At 39.3% G+C, this 20,401-nt stretch overlaps 1 protein-coding gene across 2 annotated transcripts in view; it reads left to right on the top strand.

Annotated features, from left to right (window-relative positions):
- Positions 1-16,524, top strand: part of MANBA (mannosidase beta) — a 47,359-nt gene extending 30,835 nt beyond the window's left edge. For both annotated transcript variants that reach the window (XM_064652010.1, XM_064652009.1), the window contains 6 exons: positions 1,300-1,518; positions 2,820-2,984; positions 4,497-4,641; positions 11,726-11,868; positions 13,638-13,895; positions 16,090-16,524. In XM_064652010.1, coding sequence (XP_064508080.1) covers positions 1,300-1,518; positions 2,820-2,984; positions 4,497-4,641; positions 11,726-11,868; positions 13,638-13,895; positions 16,090-16,314 — 1,155 coding nt within the window. In that variant the 3' untranslated portion in view covers positions 16,315-16,524. The remainder of the gene's footprint in view (positions 1-1,299; positions 1,519-2,819; positions 2,985-4,496; positions 4,642-11,725; positions 11,869-13,637; positions 13,896-16,089) is intronic.
- The last annotated feature ends 3,877 nt before the right edge of the window (positions 16,525-20,401 follow it).

The raw sequence follows: 20,401 nt of genomic DNA, 5'->3' as shown, positions 1-20,401 counted from the left end.
TTGAGGAAGCAACAAAACTGAAACCAGGTTTGAAAGAACCTGATGAAGAGGATCCTGCTTTGAGGGCAGTTTTTCATTCTAAATGATAATAGTGTCTTATATTCCTGCTTAATGTGTTGATTCTAGATTTCTATACTGAGCTATTTGTAGAGGTATGCTGTGCTATTTCTGTGATTAGCTACATGAGTTAGATGGCCAATGCATGTGCAGCAAAGTGAGGTGTTCTGACTTGATACTGGGTTTTAGTTACAGTTTACTTGTGCAGCATTGCCATCCCATATGGACCCTCTTTTATTTTAAATCCATAGAATAACTGTTTTCAGTGCCAGAAGGAACCATACAGTGAAATAACTTCAGGTCCTCTATAATACAAGCCAGCTGAGGAAACCTGTAATTACTAGCAATACTGGACTGTATAGTTTAAGAAGACTGTTAACCTTGAGCTAAAGACTTCAGGGATTTCAGGATATCCTGTAGTAACTTGTTTCAGTTAATTATTAATTACTCATTTAAAAAAAAAAATGTGGGGGAACAGAACTATTTCTTAAAATATGAAGCACATGTCTGAGTGTGTTGCTGTGTTGGAGCCAATTGCTGTAACTTGTGACTGGTAACCAGCTCAGGCCTCTATCTTACTGCAGGTAGGGTGCTAAATGAATTAGACCTGCAAAAGGATTCCTTCAGTACTTTGTAGGGTACTGTTAAAAGATTTAGTATTGTAAGTCTACTGAGGCTATAAATAAAGGCAGATCTGAACAATTTGAAATGTAACCCTTCTTGTAGTCTCATCTATCTTAACATGCAGAGCCAGGTAAAATGACAATAACCTGTAATGATACCATCTAAGCATTAGAAGCAGAACACCTTGGATTTGCTAAGGCTAAATTTAGGTGACTGTTTAATGAGAAAGGAGAAAATCATGGCCTTGTTCCTGCAAAAACACTGCAAAAGTAATAATTTTCTCTGAAGAAGTCACAAAGCACACTTTAAATAGCCTTCATTAAGAATTTAGAAGCATATAAAGATAGAAAATCTCTTGATATGAGGAGAGAATCCCTCAGAACAGTGGAGCAAGCAATATCATGCCCAGCTGTCCTCCAATAACATAAGTAAGAAGCTAATTAAGCAAGTAAAGATGATGAATGCTAGGACATAAAAGGGAATGTTTCCTAGATGGTGACTCAAAAATTTGGAAAAGGCATGTTTTCCCTGCCCTGCCTTTTCAAAATATGGTCCATGTATATAGATGATAAAAGCCAATCACTCTGTGAGGGTGTTGTGGTTTTGTTTAAATCCCAGGAAGATAGGAGTCGTCCTTTTATTGCATCCAGTCCCACCAATGGCTTGGAGTCAGTTAAAGAAGGTTGGGTCTCCCAGAATCCTTATGATACCCATTATGGTGACACTCACTTTTATGACTACAACCATGACTGCTGGAACTGGACAATGTATCCTAAAACTCGTTTTGCTTCAGAATATGGATTTCAATCCTGGCCTTCCTTCAGTACAATTGAAAAGGTAAGACTGGGCTTCCACACCTTACTGACTCCTCCACTCTCATTCAGTGAGGGCAATGAGTCTCTTTCCAACAAATTACAGCATCCAAACTGTAGTTTGGATAATGTATTATTAGGTGTAGTATGGCACAGGTGGGATAGAGGTGTGTGATGGTGTGGAGGGAGGGGATGAAACTGTACTGTTTCCTCCTCAGTATTCTTGATGTTGCAAGGGGAACCTCGTTTAGGCGAGAGACTATTATGAGACTGTTAGTTTTAATAGTAATTCTACTTAATGTATAGCTTAGTAATGATTGCCTAACATCTGTTTCCTCTTGTAGTGTCTAAGGACATGTGTTCATTAAGAAAGAGAAGAAATATGACAAAAGCTGAATTGTGATGGATTTTAAAACGTTTTGATTTTTGTAAATTTTAGCAATTTCTTTCATGTAAATAATTCACTTCTTGGTGTATCGCACATAAGAGGATTTGTTTATGTCTCCTGTTGAATTTAGATATTTTATGTTCTATCTTATTTATCCAATTGGAGCAGAGACGTATTGTGCTGTTTGTCCATTTATCTAGGGAGAGATGAGTTTCATGTTGATACTCATGCATGCAACCAAAAGGAGTTCAGAATGTTCTTTTAAATTTACTGGGCAAAATATATTGTCTGAAGCATAATCAGAACATTCATCCATATTAATAACAGTGACAATTATTCAATCCAGTCTAAAAAGGAACAAATTTAAATAAAAAGATTCTATAGAAATTATAATTACAATGAAAGTTTGGCAGTAATAACTGTATGAATTATGCTGCATTGTTGTCCTTAGCTGAAAAAAGCTGGTTTATGATCATACGTTTTCAGAGGCAGGTTTTGAAAATATATATACACGTTATTAGAATTTATAGCCCTACTGACTTCTGTAACTTTTTTGGGTAAATGTGCTTGAGTAGGGTACGTTCTTCCATGTTAGTGTAGGGTGTTTCTGATTTTCTGTAAGTGCAAGCAAAACTCTGAGATCCCTTGGCCAAACCAAACCTTAGGACAAATAAGTTAAATGCCACTGAGCCAAAAGCTGCTGACTGCAACAGTATTGTCTGTTTTCATCTGTTTGTACAAGGAGTGTTAAGCAAAGGGTGTTACTGATTCAAAATCCTTGCATGACTGCATGAGGCACTGTAGAAATCTACTACCAGTTTTAAGGTTTTGCATGATCAGCAGGCTGTAACAGGCATCCTTTCCTTGATATCCTGACGGTCATTAAATGTACATTTTACCTTTTCATTCTGATACCTTACTTTTGTGTTTTTTAAAAGGTTTCTTCTGCTGAAGACTGGTCCTACATAAGCAATTTTTCTCTCCATCGGCAACATCACGACAGTGGCAATGTTCAGATGCTTCAAGAAGTTGGGTATCATTTCAAGCTTCCGCAGGGCACAGATCCTGTAAAGAGGTTCAAAGATACAATTTACCTCACTCAGGTAAGAGTCACATCTTCTGTGTAGGTAGCTGCCAGTACTTGTTCCATTAGATTCTGTCAGCAGTTAGAGCTTGGCCTGTTCTGTTAGGTAATGCTCAGTCATACAGAAAGTTTCTATACTGAAGCATTTGAGAGTCCGTTTTAATTTGGAAATAGCTTCTCTCTTGTGTACTGGAGAGAGACTCCTATTTTTATCATAGAAGGGTTGGAATACTTCTCAGGGAATTACCCAGGAACTGGCTCAACTGGGATAAAGTCTGGCAGTGTGTGCTGCCTTGGTCCCTGTCCCCAGCTGGGCTCGCTCATGAAGCTGGTGGAGGGTGCAGGGATGTGCTGGGCTTCCATGATATGAGATTATTCCCAGTGCTGCATGTTACTTCCTGTTCCAGGGTGGGTGTGTTTTGCTCTTCATGTGGCCCTTGTAGGCTTATTGCTTTGATTTTTGCCACATGGAACACACATGCTTTTGAAACAAGATTTTTTTCTAGGGAATGTAGTTCTTTATGAATTAGATTATTAGTAGCTTTTATTTTGTTACATGCTCAGATAATGATATTTTAGAGAATATAATTTGGGCTTTTTTTCAAATCAGGAGCTTATATTTTGTTCTTCATCCATAGCAAGCATCCACCTCATGCTTGCTTTTTAATTTGTGATTTCTGTGCAAGTTTTAAAAAATGTTAAGTAACTTTTTGATGCTATTAGGCAAGTTTAAAGTGCTGTTAATTTTTGTTGTGTTTCAGGAAATTCAGAAACACTCTTGATGGAAATAACTGCACACTAAGTTTTTAATGTTTGAGAGTGCTGTCAGCAAGTTTTATATAAAAACAAAACAGCCTGAGAATTTTAGGCACTCTTGACAAGAGAACAAGGATAGATGATGCTGTGAAACTGAAAACAGGGGTAAAACTTGCATAGTGGGGTCCAGACTCAAAAAGCTACGAGAGTTTCTCCAGGGTTAAGTCTGTCAGGACCTTCCTAACAGATGAAACCATTGAAGTATACCAAAATAAAGCTAGCAAAAAGGGTAAAGACAGTAACTTGGCTCAAGTGGATATCTTTAGCTTTTGAGCTGTCCTAAAGATTTTTAACTTTATTTTAAGAATTTCTTTTAATACTTCCCCAGCCTAGTAATGTGCTTCGTGAAGAACATAACAGGCTGTTTAGCATCTGTTGACAACTTGGCCAATGAACAATTCTGAAGAGTGTTTTTTAGGTGAGGTGAGGAAGGAGAAAAGAAATGGGAGTTCAGATGGAGAAAGGCTGCCCTTTTGGTGCAGAGTTTTGGCTTTATAGTGTGAATGTGTGTGGTGAGTTCAGTTCATAAGGGTTTAGACATCAAGGGAATGTGTACTGGAGGTAGTGCAGCCTAACGACATTTGGCAGCTCTTGGGAGTTTAAAGTTATATGCTACTGCTGTGAAGTCTGTGTTGTATGTTAATATATTCACACATTTTGAAAGAAAGTAGAATACAATATATCAAAAATATTTTTTATGTGTTTGTTGATCAAGGTGATGCAGGCTCAGTGTACAAAAACAGAAACTGAATTCTATCGTGCTAGTCAAAGTGAAATAATCAGGGGAGAAGGACGCACAATGGGAGCTCTGTACTGGCAACTCAATGACATTTGGCAGGCACCTTCATGGGCTTCCTTGGGTAAGTTTTTGTGACAGTCTGCTGAAAAGCACCAACTACCAGTCTTGTTTTGTTTTCCTCATCTGGACAGGTCAGAATAAGAAGTATGGCTCTGCTCTGTCTCTTGGGCAACTTTACAAACCCTTAACATATTTCTGTCCATCCTTTAGAAATGCTTTCCAGAAAAGTGTTTTTTCAGGATCATCCTAAGAGTCTGTTAAAGTGGAAGAGGGTCTAGAACAAAGCAATTATTTTCCTATGGAAGTTTTGCAGCTTAAGTTCAAACTTAGCAGTCACCAGTTCTTACCCTTGTTTGAGCAGGGTTTAGTTTGGAGAAGTTAAAATTGTATGTAACTCTTAATTTCTTAAAAAAACATATTTTTTTGTTTAAGCAGTATTCTCATTTCTCCCAAGGAAATAATATCACTGAAGCCAGACAAAGCTGCCTATTAGGAAGGAGTGATGGTTAAGATTGAGGACACAATCCCCTTGTGAACTTCCAACTACCCTTCCTTTTGTTATGTAGAGGTGGATCCTCCCAGCTGCATGTAATATATCTTCCAGGTTTTTCCAGAAAAAAAAAATCTTTACGTTTTTTGCAAGCTTAATTATTTTAAAATTAGAAAAATCAGTTATTTAAAATTTGAGGACTTCTAATAAATTCTATTTTCAAAGGAGGAAATCCCTGATCATATTTATTGTCTCAGCTGTACAGATACATTTATGCACCCCGCCACCCTGGGTGAAAATGGACAGAGAGGGAGGTAGTTGGGTAGGAGAGTAAGAAGAAACACCCATGTATAATTTTACTTTCTATAATCTCAACAAATTTGGTTGATTTTGTCCTCTCTACCCCCAATGGTAAAATGATCAAAACCTCTCCCTTGAGTTGGCCATAGTGCAGTGTCAAAAAACCAACACAACTGTGATCCTGTTCTGAGCAGGATGGGATTTACAGTGTAAAGACTGGGCCTCTAGATTTCTTCTATAAGTCAGTTGAGGGAGAGGTGGTTATCTCCATACGTGATTCATTGTGTCCTTAGCTGTCTGATAACTGGGAGGAATTATCTTCTTCGTGCTAAATGTGATTTTCATAGAACTTTCATATGAAACCTCTCACCCAGCATAGCTTCTGAGAAGCTCTTTATAGGAGAAGACTAGCTGGGATTTGGTGTCTAATGTGATGTCAGATGAGGTGAATCATTCTTTGTGATGAAATTATTCTGCTGATATGCTATTTACAGACGTGGTATCTCCTTGTATATTATATATATATATTTTTTTTTTTCTTTTTAGAACACAAAAACGGGTAATCAGACATATAAAGAGAGAAATCACTCAGGCAGTAAGAAATAGGGGAGGAATGAGGAATGTGTGGTATGAGGGAAGTGGCTGTGTTTCATGTTCCATTTTGGCTACAAGTCATTTTGTAAGGGAGAAATGTTCTATGGCAGCTATTCTATTGGGTATATTCTCTTTCAATTTTAGTTATTTCTTAAATATTCTGGTTTTGAAAATCTTGATTTAAGCATTTCATGAATGTGAAGAAATAAGAGTGAACTAGAAAAAGCTAAGAGTGTGAAGCTCTTGATCTGTCCTTCGAACAAAATACCACTTTCTCTTCCTTTGAAAAAAAAATTAGCCCACCCCATCTTTCCCCTCTTTCTCTGGGAGATGTTTGTCCCCCTCTCTTTTTGCTCTTCTTCTTCTTTTTTTTTTTCATTTATTCATCCAAAGTAAGTGCGTGCAACAACAAAGGAAAACAAATTAGTGGAAGAAACAGGCTAATTTATTTAAATGTTAAGGCAATGGTCTAGCTTAATGCTCATCTTTTGGGACTTTCTAGACTTGTGTTAGGAAATACAATATCCCGATGTTCATTTTTATGATTCTAGCAATGGGTGATGCTCTTAGGCTTTAAGTACCTCAAGAGAAAAAGATGCTTGGAAAAATGTCTCTTTGTAAAGACAGGTGTATTGATACACGAAGAGATCGTGGAGACCATAAATGTCTTTTTAAGTACAGAGCTGACATCACTGTAGAAAATATATCAAATACTTGAATTATTCATGTGTTGCTGAAGTTGGTTTAGAGAAAAGAAGCTCAGCAGAGATACAGCTGTCCCTTTGTTTTGTTCTATTCCCTCAGTGGAATGAGGAAAGGTTTAATATTCATTTAATTAGGCAGTGTGGTAGAGGGATTTTGAAATGCTAATGGCTGGAATTATGCAAAACTTCAGAGAAATTAGTTTTATTTGCACTTCAAAAACACGTTTCTGCATCTTGTTAGATGGCACAGTAGTATCACCAATGAGCGCTTTTATTTAAATCTGGTCTTTCGAAGAGAGCCATGGAGGGGCTTACATAATTTCCCCTACAAAGCAAAAATGTTTCCTCATGAAATGGGGAAGGAAGAAGGTAGCAAATGTTTATCCTTTTAATTTTTATCTTTAAGATGTTTACTTGGGATTGAATGAAAACACAGCACTGCATTCCTGTCATAGTACTTCTGCCTTCAGCTCAGAACTAGACAGCTTTTATCACAACTGGGGTTTGACTGTTAGCTCTTAGTTGTGGAGCTGGTTGTGCATGTTGAATGCTTTAGCATCTATGCTGTATGTTTTGGTGAAGAGTGCTGTAATACACATGGCAATTTATCTCTCTCCCACACAGGTGTAACCTTGAGGTACCCAACTCAGTTGTCACAAGGTTCCCTTGAACAGATAACTGGCTTTTATTGTAGGTTCAATATTTAGAGCCCCTGGTGAGCCCTGGTACAGACTATTATGGAGAATAATTGATCTGAATTCATGAGACTGGAGTGAGGAAAGAACTAGCAGCATGTTTCTCGGGTTGCATTTAATGGTGTGAAGTGATTAATTTAAAATCATTTCAGGGAGAACTGTTTGTTTTCACTCCTGCTATCAGTGTAGAAGCTTCAGGGAAGAGCCAGAAAAAAGGGTACTGGGGTCTCATTACAGACCTAATTTTAGTTTCCTGTTCTGAAGTTTGATACCACAGAGAGTGCCCACACCATGTTATCAGAAAAAAAAGGGGAACTTGGATTTCTTTAAGAATTTACTTAAATGTGGGAGGAGGAGGAGAAAACCACCCCAGGGCTGTTTTAAATAACTTTTGACTCTTGCCTTTGGGCACGCATATCTGTAACAGGAAAGTTTAAGCCCAGAGATTTTTCACGATAGCTACTGATCTTCAGATTTCTTACATCCATTTTTTTGGGGGGAGGGGAGATGTGAAGGTATTTATATGCAACTTGCCTGTTTTTAAATAAAGAAATGTGGCTCTGGTCTTACGGAAATCAAGACAACAGATGAGCTGAAGAATGTGGGGGTTTTTAATCAGCAAGCTTCAGTTTTCTGTGCTGTCTGAAGTTACTTTGACAATTGTATTACCAAGATCCTGTTGCTGGAAAAGTTTTCTTTGAAAGGCACTTCCTGTGTGAAACTGCTACAGCTGTTGAGCTTTGGTTCTTTAGAATGGCTCTAGGTTTTTTGGAAAGGGAAATACCAACCTTAAAAAGCTGATCTGAGGTAAGCAGACTATTGATGTTTTCAAACATTCCAAAACAATAGGTGTAGTGGTAGTAGAATGGTTTTTTGAAACGGTACAAACTTTTAAGTGTGTGGTTTGTTTGGTTTTGTATGTTGGTTGGGGTTCCTATTGTTTTTGTTTCCCTGTGGAAGTGTAATTCCAAATTTATTCTGAGTTTTTTCCTCCTCTGTACAGGTTTCTTGAGGGTCTCTGTATCTGCTACCCAGATAGCAAACTTTCTCTCTTTCCCTCCAGTGTAATCCATTTGGAAATCAAGGCACAGCAGAGATTGAGAGAAGGGCTCAAATCAAAGAGAAATATGATTTTATATTACACTAAGTAACAAAAACTGCCCTACATCAATTGCATTATTGATGTACGTATTTAAGACACTTGAAGCCTAGATTTTCATCATGTAAATTAAACTTAGGAAAAAAATTCAAGTCAATGGGCACTGAAACCACAGCCCATACTGGGTAATTTGTCTGAACTCTGGTGGGCTTTTGGGGGTCTGTTGCACTGACAATTGAAATTCTTGAGAGTCCTGTAGCAGTCCTGAGAGTTTTAGAGATTTCAACCCCTCACAAACCGTCCCAACCCATTTCTTATACAAGGCCCATTGCTTTTATTTGTTAGATCAGGTACTGCCTTGCAGTTTACTCTCTTTCAGATAGTCCATCCCCAGTCCAAATCTCTCATCTTCTCAAGTGTCATGACCCTAAAGAGTAATTTGTTAGCACTCCCTGTTATTGGTGGATTTGTCCTTTAAACCACCAATGTTTTCAGTCAGGAATTGTCCTTGGAATGCTAGAACATGCTTCCTTCTTATCACTGAGGGATCAGGCCCAACCAGCACAGGTTTATGAAAGGCAGGTCCTGCTTGACCAACTTGATCTTCTTCTATGACAAGGTGACCCGATTTGGTGGATGAAGGAAAGGCTGTGGATGTTGTCATCTAGACTTTAACACCCATTTCCCACAGCATTTTCCTGGAGAAAAAGGCTGCTTGTGGTATGGATGGGTGCACTGTTCACTGCAAAAGCAAACTGGCTGGATGGCTGGGCCCGGAGAGTGGTGGTGAATGGAGTTATATCCAGCTGGCGGCCGGTCACTAGCAGGCTTCCCTAGGGATCAGTATTGGGGCCAGCCCTGTTTAATACCTTTATCATTGATCTGAACAAGGGGATTTAGTACACCCTCAGTCAGTTTGCAAACACCAAGTTGGGTGAGAGTGGTAGGAAGGCTCTCCAGAGGGATCTGGACAGACTAGATTGATGTGCTGAGGCCAGTTGTATGAGATTCAACAGGGTGAAGTGCCAAGTCCTGCACTTGGGCCGCAACCACCCCATGCGGAGCTACAGGCTGGGGGTAGAATGGCTGGAAAGCTGCCTGGAGGAAAAGACCTGGGTGTGCTGGTCAACTTCAGACTAAACATGAGCCAGCAGTGTGCCCAGGTGGCCAAGAAGGCCAATGGCTTCCTGGCCTGTATCAGAAGTAGTGTGGCCAGCAGGACCAGGGCAGTGATTACCTCTCTCTACTCAGCACTGGTGAGGCTGCACTTTGAATTCTGTGTTCAGTTCTGGACCTCTCGCTACAAGAAAGACATTGAGGAGCTGGAGCGAGTCCAGAGAAGGACAACAGAGCTGGTGAAGGCTCTGGAGCACAAGTCTGAGGAACAGATGAGGGAGCTGGGATTGTTCAGTCTGGAGAAAAGGAGGCTCAGGGGTGACCTGCAATTACTTGAAAAGAGGTTGTAGCCAGGTGGGGGTAGGCCTTTTCTCAAAAGTAACAAGTGACAGGACAATAGGAAATAGCCTCAAATTGTACCAGGGCAAGTTTAAATTGGATCTTAGGAAAAATTTCTTCACTGAAAGGGTTGTCAGTGTTGCCCAGCAAAGTGGTGGAGTCACCATCCCTGAACGTCTTTACAAGTTGTATGGATGTGGCACTTAGGGATGTGCTTTAGAGGTGCACTTGGCAGGTGAACAGTTAACTTGATGATCTTAGAGGTCTTCTGCAACATAAATGGTTCTACAGTTCTATATACTGAGCAGCACCAATATACTGAGTATGTTCATCAGTTTGTCAACTGTCTGTTTTGAAGAAGCTCAGCAGCCTCTCCTGAAGTTTTCGTTTAGACTTACCTCTTTGGTTTGTTTCAGTACTATTAATTTGAATGGTGTTTTTTCTGGCAACAGACTGATCTCACAGCACAGTTGAATCTTGTATGGGTTTTCCAAGCAGATTCGAGCTTTGCTTGTCCGTTCTCCAAGCTAGCTGATTGTGAACTTGCTAAGAACAAGGTGATGTGTAAGGTGATAAGCTGGAGGTAATGCACTTTACTCTCCTCAAAGTTCATTTGTGTCTATGTGGAGTGCAGGCAGAGCGTATTCAGCCTGGGAAAGTCACAAACACAGCCTTTAAAGGATACATCACTCTGAATGAAGTCTTTACTTAAGAGATGTTTGAAAATGCTAAGAGCTTTGTACAGGCACCAAAAGAGAGAGACAATTAGTTACGAGAAAAACATATTACTGAAAATATTTTTCAGCATCCATGGACTTTAAACCTGTTGCATAAAACAAAGAGCCAACAACAAGAATGAAATCAGTATCTAACTTTTCTTTCTTTATGAGATGCTGCAGCTGACTTGCTACTTCCTTTTAGTGCTGTTTCAATGACTGGATAATGACTGAGCAACGACAGACTTAAAATGCTGACGGTGGGTGCTAGATGGAAGGTTAATAGAGGAAGAAATGGAAGCAGCTTTTCTTCCAAAATGATTATGTGGCACTGTTGCATCTGGCAAAATTGCTTTTTTTGGAGAGGACGCAATGTTTGATGGCTTTTCCAGTTTAATGGCAGGCTTTCAAAGTATTAAAAGTAATGAGGTACATCTCATTAAAGAGGCAATGCGAACTGATTGGCATATGTCTGTCATGGACATACATATGGCTCTCATGAAGTAAATGTTGTCTCTAGATCTTGGCAAATTCATTTTGCCAAGCTCAGAGTTGTCTTTGGTTTGAGAACTTGTTTTTTATCTTTGTTGCTACTGATGTTCCTCTAAGAAAGAGGGGGACTGAAAAAGGGGAAGAAAGCGCTTTGTATAAGCACCAAAAGTCAGATTCTGATGTCTCTTTTTATAGTAGTGGTAGCTTGTGGCAATGCCAGTGTGTTCTTCTGGATCCTCAACAACATAAATGCTCTTGCTGCTTGCTTAATGTGTGGTATGCCGTGTCAGTTTTGTCACTTGTGTTTAAGGCTTTATTTAGCTGAATGGCAGTGTAGCAATGATAGGACCAAGAGGTAGAAAAGGTGACCTTTTGGTGAAGTTCAAAGTAAAGCTTCAAGGAGCATCGAATCTTTAGAGTAGAGCCTTGCCTGGAAGGAAGCTAGAGTACCTTCAGTCATTCTTTGCACTTGGTAGAGGTACAAAAGGGTAGAGGAGGATGTTGTATTGCCATAGCAGGACCATAAAGCACAGGAAGAGATTGAGTGCCAAGACAATCTTGGATTCAGTTTGAATCTTTCTTCCTTTTAACCCTTTACAGAGTATGGTGGTAAGTGGAAACTGCTCCATTATTTTGCCCAGAACTTCTTTGCACCACTGCTGCCTGTGGCGTATGAAGACCAAGGTGTGTTGTACATTTACGGTGTCTCAGATCTTCATGGGGACCAGAAGCTGACTTTGAGGGTAAGTGACACCTCTCTCACCACCCTTGTGTGCCTCCTGCAAAAATGTGAGAAGCTGAAAGAGCACATCTTTGCTTAACAAGCTTCAAGCTATGTTCAGACATACCTTGAATGAGGTGCGACTCTAGTCTTTAATCTTCTTAGGGGAAACACTGTCTTTTATTATAGTAGTGTGTACTGCTTCACAGAAGAAGGAATTAAGTGCTTTGCTTTCAGCCTGTAGGTACAAGCCTGGAATTAACTATTCTATTGAAATCTTAAAGGGATTGATGGTTAAATAGAACAAAGTGTGAAAAATGGTACCTCACTACTTAACAAAACTGTTCCTGGGTGTTAGAACTAAATTAACTGACTAAGCAGGGGCAGGAAAAAGGGATTGTACCACTGCTTATCGGTACTCAAACTATACCACTTTGGGAAAAAAGACTGGATTATTTTCTGAAATATTGATAGAACATCAAGGTGTACATTAATTGCAAGGTCACTTATGCAGTGTTATCATTTTTCAATTGATGCCTTAAACTGTTTTCTGATAATGCTGTAGAAACAGATAGGATTTTTTAGGAAGTATTTGGGCTGCTGAGTTGCCTTGTAGACCACAGTCTTCCTTTTCAACTTGTTATATTTTGTGGCTGTTAATCATGTGGCAACCAGATCCCAAATGAATTTAGGGACCATGTTGCACGATGAGATATAACTCCTAGCATAAAGTGTGTCCCATGTGAAAACTCTGGTAAGGATGGAAAACCAGATCTGGAATGACTCACTAGTCATTTTGGAACTAATAGGGTGAGTGTGTCAAGTCCTGGTTCACTGGTCTGTCTGGTGGATTTCCATGAATTTTGAGATTTATAAGGTTGCTTATATATAGTAATATATGGTACAGAAAATGGTTGCAATTTCTGGATAGTTTGGACTAGAACTGCACTTATTGAAATTGTTTATTTCTGGTCTGAGTTATTCTAACAGACTTAAATTCAGATTTTCTGATAGCATCAGGAAATCATTGGCAGTAGGATAGTTCTGATGAATACTGTATTTTGCGCTTCAAGAAAATTTGGAACTTAACTTTTGAAAGGAGTTAAGATCTATTTCTGACTGCAGACTCCTATTGAGGTAAAAAATAATGTAAAATTTATGAAATAAATTGTAAATAAAATGTAATTCTCATTATGTGCTTATCTTCCAAATTATGCCTTTTTTTTAAAGGTATGTTCATAATGCGTGCATGACGTTTGGAAGTGTGTTTTGCTGTATTAATATAACTTTCATAGTCTCTTTTAAGGTGATGCAGCTTGCTTCCGTTTAATGGTGATTATGCAGAAACTCTAGCTTACCCAGTTGAGTTACATTAGATAACACTGAGCAATCTTAAGAAAATCCTTTGCTTGACTTTTTTTAATCAAGGAGAGGAGGAAAGAGAGTCAACAAATTAGTCACTCACTAATTCCATTTCCCAGCACTCCCTTGGCAGAAATTGGCAATCCCCTCCTCTGGAGGAGCCTGGAGAAAACAAAAAGTCTTGCAGATCAAAAACAACAACAGCTCCAGACTGTTTGAAATGGACTAACTGTTTTTAGAATGATCTAATTATTATGCCATATCTATTGTTTAAATCTTTGTAGAGTTTCTTGCTAGGTGGAAATCAGCTGGTGCTGTCAGCTGGAAAACATCTGTTGCAATGAGCAGTCTGAAACCCAGGATGCTGCACTGTTTTCATAGATGTAGCTTTTCTTCTAATATTTGTGCTCTCTCAATATGCTTCTATAGGTCGTTGTGCACACCTGGGGTTCTTTGGAGCCAGTATGTACCCTTGCCAAAGAAGGTGTGATTGTTAAAGCACAAAGTGCTGTGCCCATCTACAAGGAGTCCATAAGTGATGTTCTGGAAAGATGCAGAAATTGTACCAGGAAAAGCTGTGTTATTACTTTCTGTCTTGTGGGAGAAGATGGCCTCCAGAGTCCTACGAACCATTTCTTCCTTTCATCACTAAAGGATGCTGTAGGATTAGAAAAGACCCAGCTTAGTGTAAGCATCAATCATGCTAAATTACTGCATTTGATTTTGCTAATCTTGCTGGTTTGAGTGGTTTGCCTGCTATGCAGTGTCTGGTTCCACCGAATGTTCTTTCTCCTTAGTTGTTGCTGTTATAGCTTCCATGTTGAGTTCAAAATCAGATTTTTTTTTTCTGTGTCACTATATGAATATCTAAATAAGACTGGTAGTTTGTTTGTTTGTTTTCATGTGTGTTTTTTGTCTGGGCTTTGTTTTTTTTCAAATAATGAAGCCTCCCTTTCATTTTTTAGACTGTCTTTCACCTGACTGCTGCAGCATTACTCCTTTCTTACTTTTTTGTCCCTAGATAGCAAAAAGCATCATGACAAGTGTTTTGGCTTGCAGGCAGTAATGTCACTATTAGGTGTTCCTAGTTAAGTTGAGTGTGGAGTGCATTGTTGTCATGATATTTCCTCTCTTTCCTTTTGAAGTGCTAGTATTTCCTCTTGAAGTGCTCACACTCTAAGATCAGTGTACCATTGCTAACATGTAATATTCCATGATCCTTTCCTCCTTCTTCAGCTCCCTGCCCTCCGGAAAGGGTTCTGATTTGCGTAATAGTGATTATTTCTTAATAGCTGACAAGTGTGTCAGTCTTCTGAACAGGCACAAAAAGCATCAGTGTTGTGTAACATTTAGTCAGTTCGGTGCTTTTCCGTAGATTTCTTCTGCTCCCAGCAAGCTTGCTGTGTATAGAGGGAGCATGCATGCTCTGTGTGTGTGTACACACACACATTTTGTTAAGCCTCACTTCTTAGCATTTACGTTTTATTGCAAAATTCTTAATCGTCAGATTGGCAGGATGGGGACCTGTGCCTTCTCACATTTGGCTTTCAAACTGCAGCTTTGCTCTTTGGGACTAAACTAAACAAGGGTGGAATAGAGGTCTTTAATCTCTTTGAATCTGGACCAGCATAATTGCTTTACAAAAAGAAAATGGGCCAGATTTTCCCCTCTTATCTCGCAGTGCAGTCTGCCTCCTGCGTATACAAAGGAAAGAAATCAGCCTGTTTTTATTTTTTTTCAGCTGGTGGCACAATCTGGAGTCTGAGTCATGCTGGGGGTTTTTTTTGTGGGTGACAACATCAATAATAAAAGCTCTGCAACTGGAGCATCGTTGGGAAATTTCACTCCTTTATCCCATAGCTGTGTTGTCTTTGCAGTACAGATAGCTAACAAAGATAAATACAAAGTGGTCATCTTAGGAAAGTATGCATCTATGATTAAAAACATTATTCTGTTTAGCAAGAAGCTGATGCTTCTATACATAGTTACTAATAAGCTAACTAAATTTTCAAATACATTGCTAATCCAAGAGCTACTGTTCATAGCATTGCTTTTAAAAAGCATGAAGACATTAGTGTTTCTTCAGGAAACATGAAATGCAAAGGATGCATGCTTTTTGTTAAAAATGAAAAGCCTTGCTTTTCGTGTAACTGGAATGTGATGTCTGCACTGAATATAATTTTTCTATTTATATATAGTTAATAGGCATTTGGAAACTATGTTGCATAATATTTCATTATGGTGAATGGGGAGTGCTGCATGAAAATGCATCCTAGTTGGGATTTTAAGTCTCTCTGAGAGTAACTACTGGTAGAACTTGATATAAAACATTAAACTTTGTCCTGGTATTTTACAACTATTTTTTTTTATATTTTACTAAACATAGTATAAGGGCTTCACTGCCATGTTCCATTAAGATGAGACGACCTCCTGTGTAACTGTGATTTTTTTTTTTTACCATCTTTTACTTCTGTGTATTTCTACCATGGATTTAATTGGAATGGCAATTTAGTAGTTGTGAAGTGTTATGAAAGGACAAATCTCTTTCACTGCAGTAAGTACAGGATAGAAGTACTATGTGCAAGTCAGATTACCATTTATTCAGTTATTTTCATAAGAAGATGGTAGAGTGATAACACTTTGGCATTCTTCTACCATCTGTAGTATTCTGTAGCAAGGCTGTAATAACATTTGCAGTTTTTGCATGATTCTTGGATATGAATCCTGTTGGTTTCCAGAAGAGATTATTAATTTGGATCAAATGTCGTTGTTCAGTCTGTGTTATGGGCATGCAGCTCTTTTACCAGTTTGGGTGTGACTGGGGTCTTCTTTAACATGCATATTTTCTTTTATTTACTTATTTATTTTATTTCTCTTTCAGGCTTCTGTATCCAAACAAGACGATATTTATATATTTGTTCTTCAGACCACTGCAATTGCTCCTTTTGTTTCTATGGATGTAGGGAGTATAAAAGGCAGATTTAGTGATAATGGTTTCCTCATGACTGAAAAGAAGAAAGTGGTTGTGTTTTATCCTTGGGAACCTACCAGTGTTGAAGAACTAGAAAATTCACTAACCTTGACCTCTCTGTTGGATGTTGTCTGAAAATACCTCGTTTCCTTCTAGTTATATAAACAGTGAAACAGGAGGAGAAGAAAAGTTAAAACAATTTTACTGAAGTTGAAGTGACACACAATTTGAGCCAACTGGAGAACATACTGTCTGTTCCTGTCATGTGTGAATTTTAACTGCTGGTTCAATGTAAAGATATCAACAGCAAAGCTTACATATAATATATGCGGTATCTTGAAAGTACATCCATAGTTTTTCTAGTTTCACTGTGCTTTAAGTGGAAATTCATCTTAAGATAACAGCAAGGTATGCTGGGGAGTAGGGGGAAGGGCAGGGAATGAAGCTGGGACAACCTCCAGAAGTACACCTATCTAAGTACACTACCTAAGTAGTTGTTTGATCTATCTACACCCAGATCAGGAGGGCACTAGTCCTACCCTTTCAGATCTATGGCTGTCATCCATTAAGGTGGTCTGCCTGCCTCCTGCAAGGCATGAAACCTGGGCTGTCGAGTCAGACATCAGGCAGATCTGTTCCCCTTTCTGAAAGAGGAATTCAGTACAAGACTTGTTTTCTGCTCTCTTTTCATGCAAAATAAGCAACAGCCTTTGAGAGCTCTGCATCTAGCTTTGTCTATACCCAGGGAGCTGCAGGTGCAGTCACAAACCTTTTGCTGCTGTGTGGGATCCCACATAATGTGCCATGTGAGAAAAGGAGCAGGGAGAAGAGTTAACCAAAGGTGCCAAGAGAAAGGAGGCAGTACAGAGAAGAAATGGTCACGTAAGAGAACCACAGAGGTGCAAGTGACTGTTTTTTCTCTACTAAATGCAGGGTGCAGCAGCTGCTGTTCTCACTCAGACACTGCTGCACGGACATTCTGTTACCTCTTGGCATTCCTCATGAGTGGTCCTGTGCTCCACACTGATCCTCCTCTCTTTCCAACAAATTAAAACCTCAGCATTTTTCTTTCTATGGTTCCCCATAGAAGACACTCTTGACTCATTATTACATCTGGCGGCACATTGAATTCCTGAGTCTATACAAAGTAATGGTGGTTCACCTTTCATTCTGTTTCCAACTACGTTTTAAAATTTTTAGGTTTCTCATAGAAATGTCATCTCACTTTGGCATTTAATACAAAGAAAGTAAGCTTGCTTCAGCATGGTGGACTGCTGTAGCCTGTGGAGCTGAAAGCCTGAGGGTTTGGCTGTCACGAAATCAAGGCCAACGAGCCACTCCGTGAGCAGGTTGCTAAACAGTGGGCTTGTCTGTCAGATGTGGTTTGAAATGCAGCTGGGATCTTGCTGGGGTTCCGCAAGAATCCCCTCGCAGTCCGAGCAAGTATTAATTTTCCTGCAAAGCAGAATCAGCACCATAGTAGGTGGTGTTTGAACAAGCTCTACTGGTGATGTCCATCTGTGTTGTAAAAGCACCAGGTAGGTGATATTTGCTGGTGGGGGGGCGGTCTTGAGCTCGTGTGGGGCGAGTGGCTGTTCCACTGGACACTTAGAGACCTTGGACTGGGGGTTGTTTTCTTGCAGCGACCACAGTTTTAATGGGCAGAGAGATGAGCATGTTGATAAATCCTTGGTGATCTCTGGTGCTTTTGAATTGGGTGTTAACAAAAAAAATTACATACTCCTGAGCAAAAGAAAGAACTTAAGGATGAAAGAGAAATGATAAATGGAAGTTGCTTACAAATTCTTTATTAGATCAGCAAAACAACTAAACTGCATTTGCATTGGAGGCTTTTTCTGATTCAACACTTGTCCTAGCTAAAAGAAGACATGAAAACAATCAAAATATGGAGGTGTATGTGCCAATGTTTATAGGTTATGCAAAATAAATAGAGAAAATGACAGTCATGAGTAAAACTTAACAGTTAGAAAATGCAGATATTGATCAAGGAGATTAAAAGTTATCTGAAAGGCATCCTGTACCAACGATACAAAAAAAATTCTTCATTTTTTTTGGTGTCCTGGCATCAAAGTGAAATCAAAGCAGCAATGGCGTCAATATAAGGTAAGGATGAAAAAATGTGGAAAAAATATGATTAATAAATACTACTGCAGTGTATTAGAAAAAGGGCAGATTTTGTTGATGTCTTTCTCTTATGGAGAAATATTTCTTCCAGCAACATCTAGATAGAACTTCAAAATGGCACTTAATAGTGTTAAAGAAATAGAGCTTTGATAGAGTCACTTGTTTAAAGACAGTCAAGAGGATTGTCTGGAGGTCAATGGTATTTGTTCTTGGTGCATCTCAGCATAGGAGTGAAGTTTGAGATATGTAGAAAAGAGCTTTTGGATTGCTAGAATTTGGATAACTGTGACCTTGTTTAGCCTGTCACAAATTTTAGGCAAAATCGTGAAAGAAATGATGTGGTATGTGATAAATAAATGGTGAAGTGGCTATGCAACTAATGTCAACCAGCACAGTTATGTAGAACAGCATTCTTTTATGTTTTTTTCCCCTGTTGCTTTCTGCAATTACCAGATTGATGTGAAAAGGTTCAGGCAATTTTTTTGATTGCTGTTTTTGAAGGTCAGAAGCTCTCTAAGGAGCAGGTCCATTCTTTCTCACTGGAGAGCTTTAATTCAGCAGTAGGTGCTGTTATGAAAGATTAGCAGTTGCTTAAGCCAAATGCTTGAGCTCAAAACAGAATTTAATGGGGAAGGTTCACTTCCATTGTTGTCTTAATATCCTTAATACATCCTTTTGATTTCCTGGTGTTGTAGTAGGTATGTATTTATAGGAGCTGTTCTCTGCCCCATGCAGCAGTGGCTGTAACATGTGCTTTGGTTAACCATTTTCCCTTGGTACTTTTGCAGTTGCATACTGTGCTATACTTGGTTACATTGTTCTGCTGTTGTCTCAGATCAGGGCAAAGATAGGACTGCAAGTGAAGAGAGATTCAGGGTACCCAGCACTCATATCAACACATCCATCTGTAGCCATCTGAGTGTTGTTGTAGCTCCTGGGCAGCACCTGTATTGCCAGTTCTGTCTGATGGGCAGGGGTTCAGGAGCAGGAGCATTGGGAGGAGCATATGGTGAGTGTCATGGTGCTTGTCCTCAGTGCCATTAAATTATTGGTGGTAGCAGTAGAGGGGACTGGGCTCATCAGTGTTCTTTCGGGGTGGATCCTTGCTATGTTTTGTTCAAGGACCGGTGAGTTTACTTGTGCTGGTGGCCTGTGCTCTCGGGCCCCCTCCTGGCTATTCTCCACTGATGGCAAAAGTTAGCAGCCAGAGTGCACTTCAGCCATGACCAATGCCCTTCTAGAACAGAACTTGAGAGCAGGTTTGGGAAGAACGCTGTATGACATTGGCTGATTTGTTGTCCTAAAACTGGTCTCTGGCAGAGATTTGGCTCTGAACCTATTCAGGACTTGCAGAGATCATTTTGAGCTTTAGGGGGCACCTCTTTGTTGGTACTTTCTGCCACATGTGGAAGCCTTATTTTGTTCCAGTTTACTGGAGCATGTCCTTGGAAGCTTTTTCAAGTTCTTCTGCATCTTCTCCAGGAAAGAAGCATGCAAAGTATCTGAAAGTTCCTCTCTAAGAAAGTGTTCATAGTTTGTCAGTCTTTGTTGTTACCTGTTGTTTGCATACCTTTTGGCCTGGACAGTTTTCTGGCTTAGAGGCACGTCTTTTTTTGGTACTTTTATTTCTATTAGTCCCCTTTTGGTTTTGGAGATGTGTAGCAGACACATTTTTCAGGCACTTGTAGCAGTGTCAGGAGCAGAGAAACAGGCCAATGAGTTTCTTATTCTTGAGACAGGACAGTTGGGTTTTGTAGCTTACAAGCCAGTCTTTATACTGTCAGAATCACAGTTTTCTTTCTTACCCTCTGAGTAGTAAGTTAAGTCATCCAGGGACTTGTGGTTAGAATGTTTAAGGACATGTTCCAGTCAAAGAATTTGGTCTACATAACTCTGCTTTCCAGTCAGATGTTACACAATAGTGAAATCGAAGTCCCAGTTCAGTTTAATTAGAGTGGAAAAACAAAGCTTAAATGAAAAAAGGGCATCTTTCTGTAGGAAGTAGAATCAGTTAGTAGAGACCCATAAATACCTGGTTTGATTATTAGTGTGTATCATGGCCAAAATAAAAGGTGTC

The sequence above is a fragment of the Pseudopipra pipra genome, chromosome 4 (assembly GCF_036250125.1).
Source record: "Pseudopipra pipra isolate bDixPip1 chromosome 4, bDixPip1.hap1, whole genome shotgun sequence".
Lineage (NCBI taxonomy): Eukaryota > Metazoa > Chordata > Aves > Passeriformes > Pipridae > Pseudopipra > Pseudopipra pipra.
This window is presented reverse-complemented; position numbering and strand designations above follow the sequence as displayed.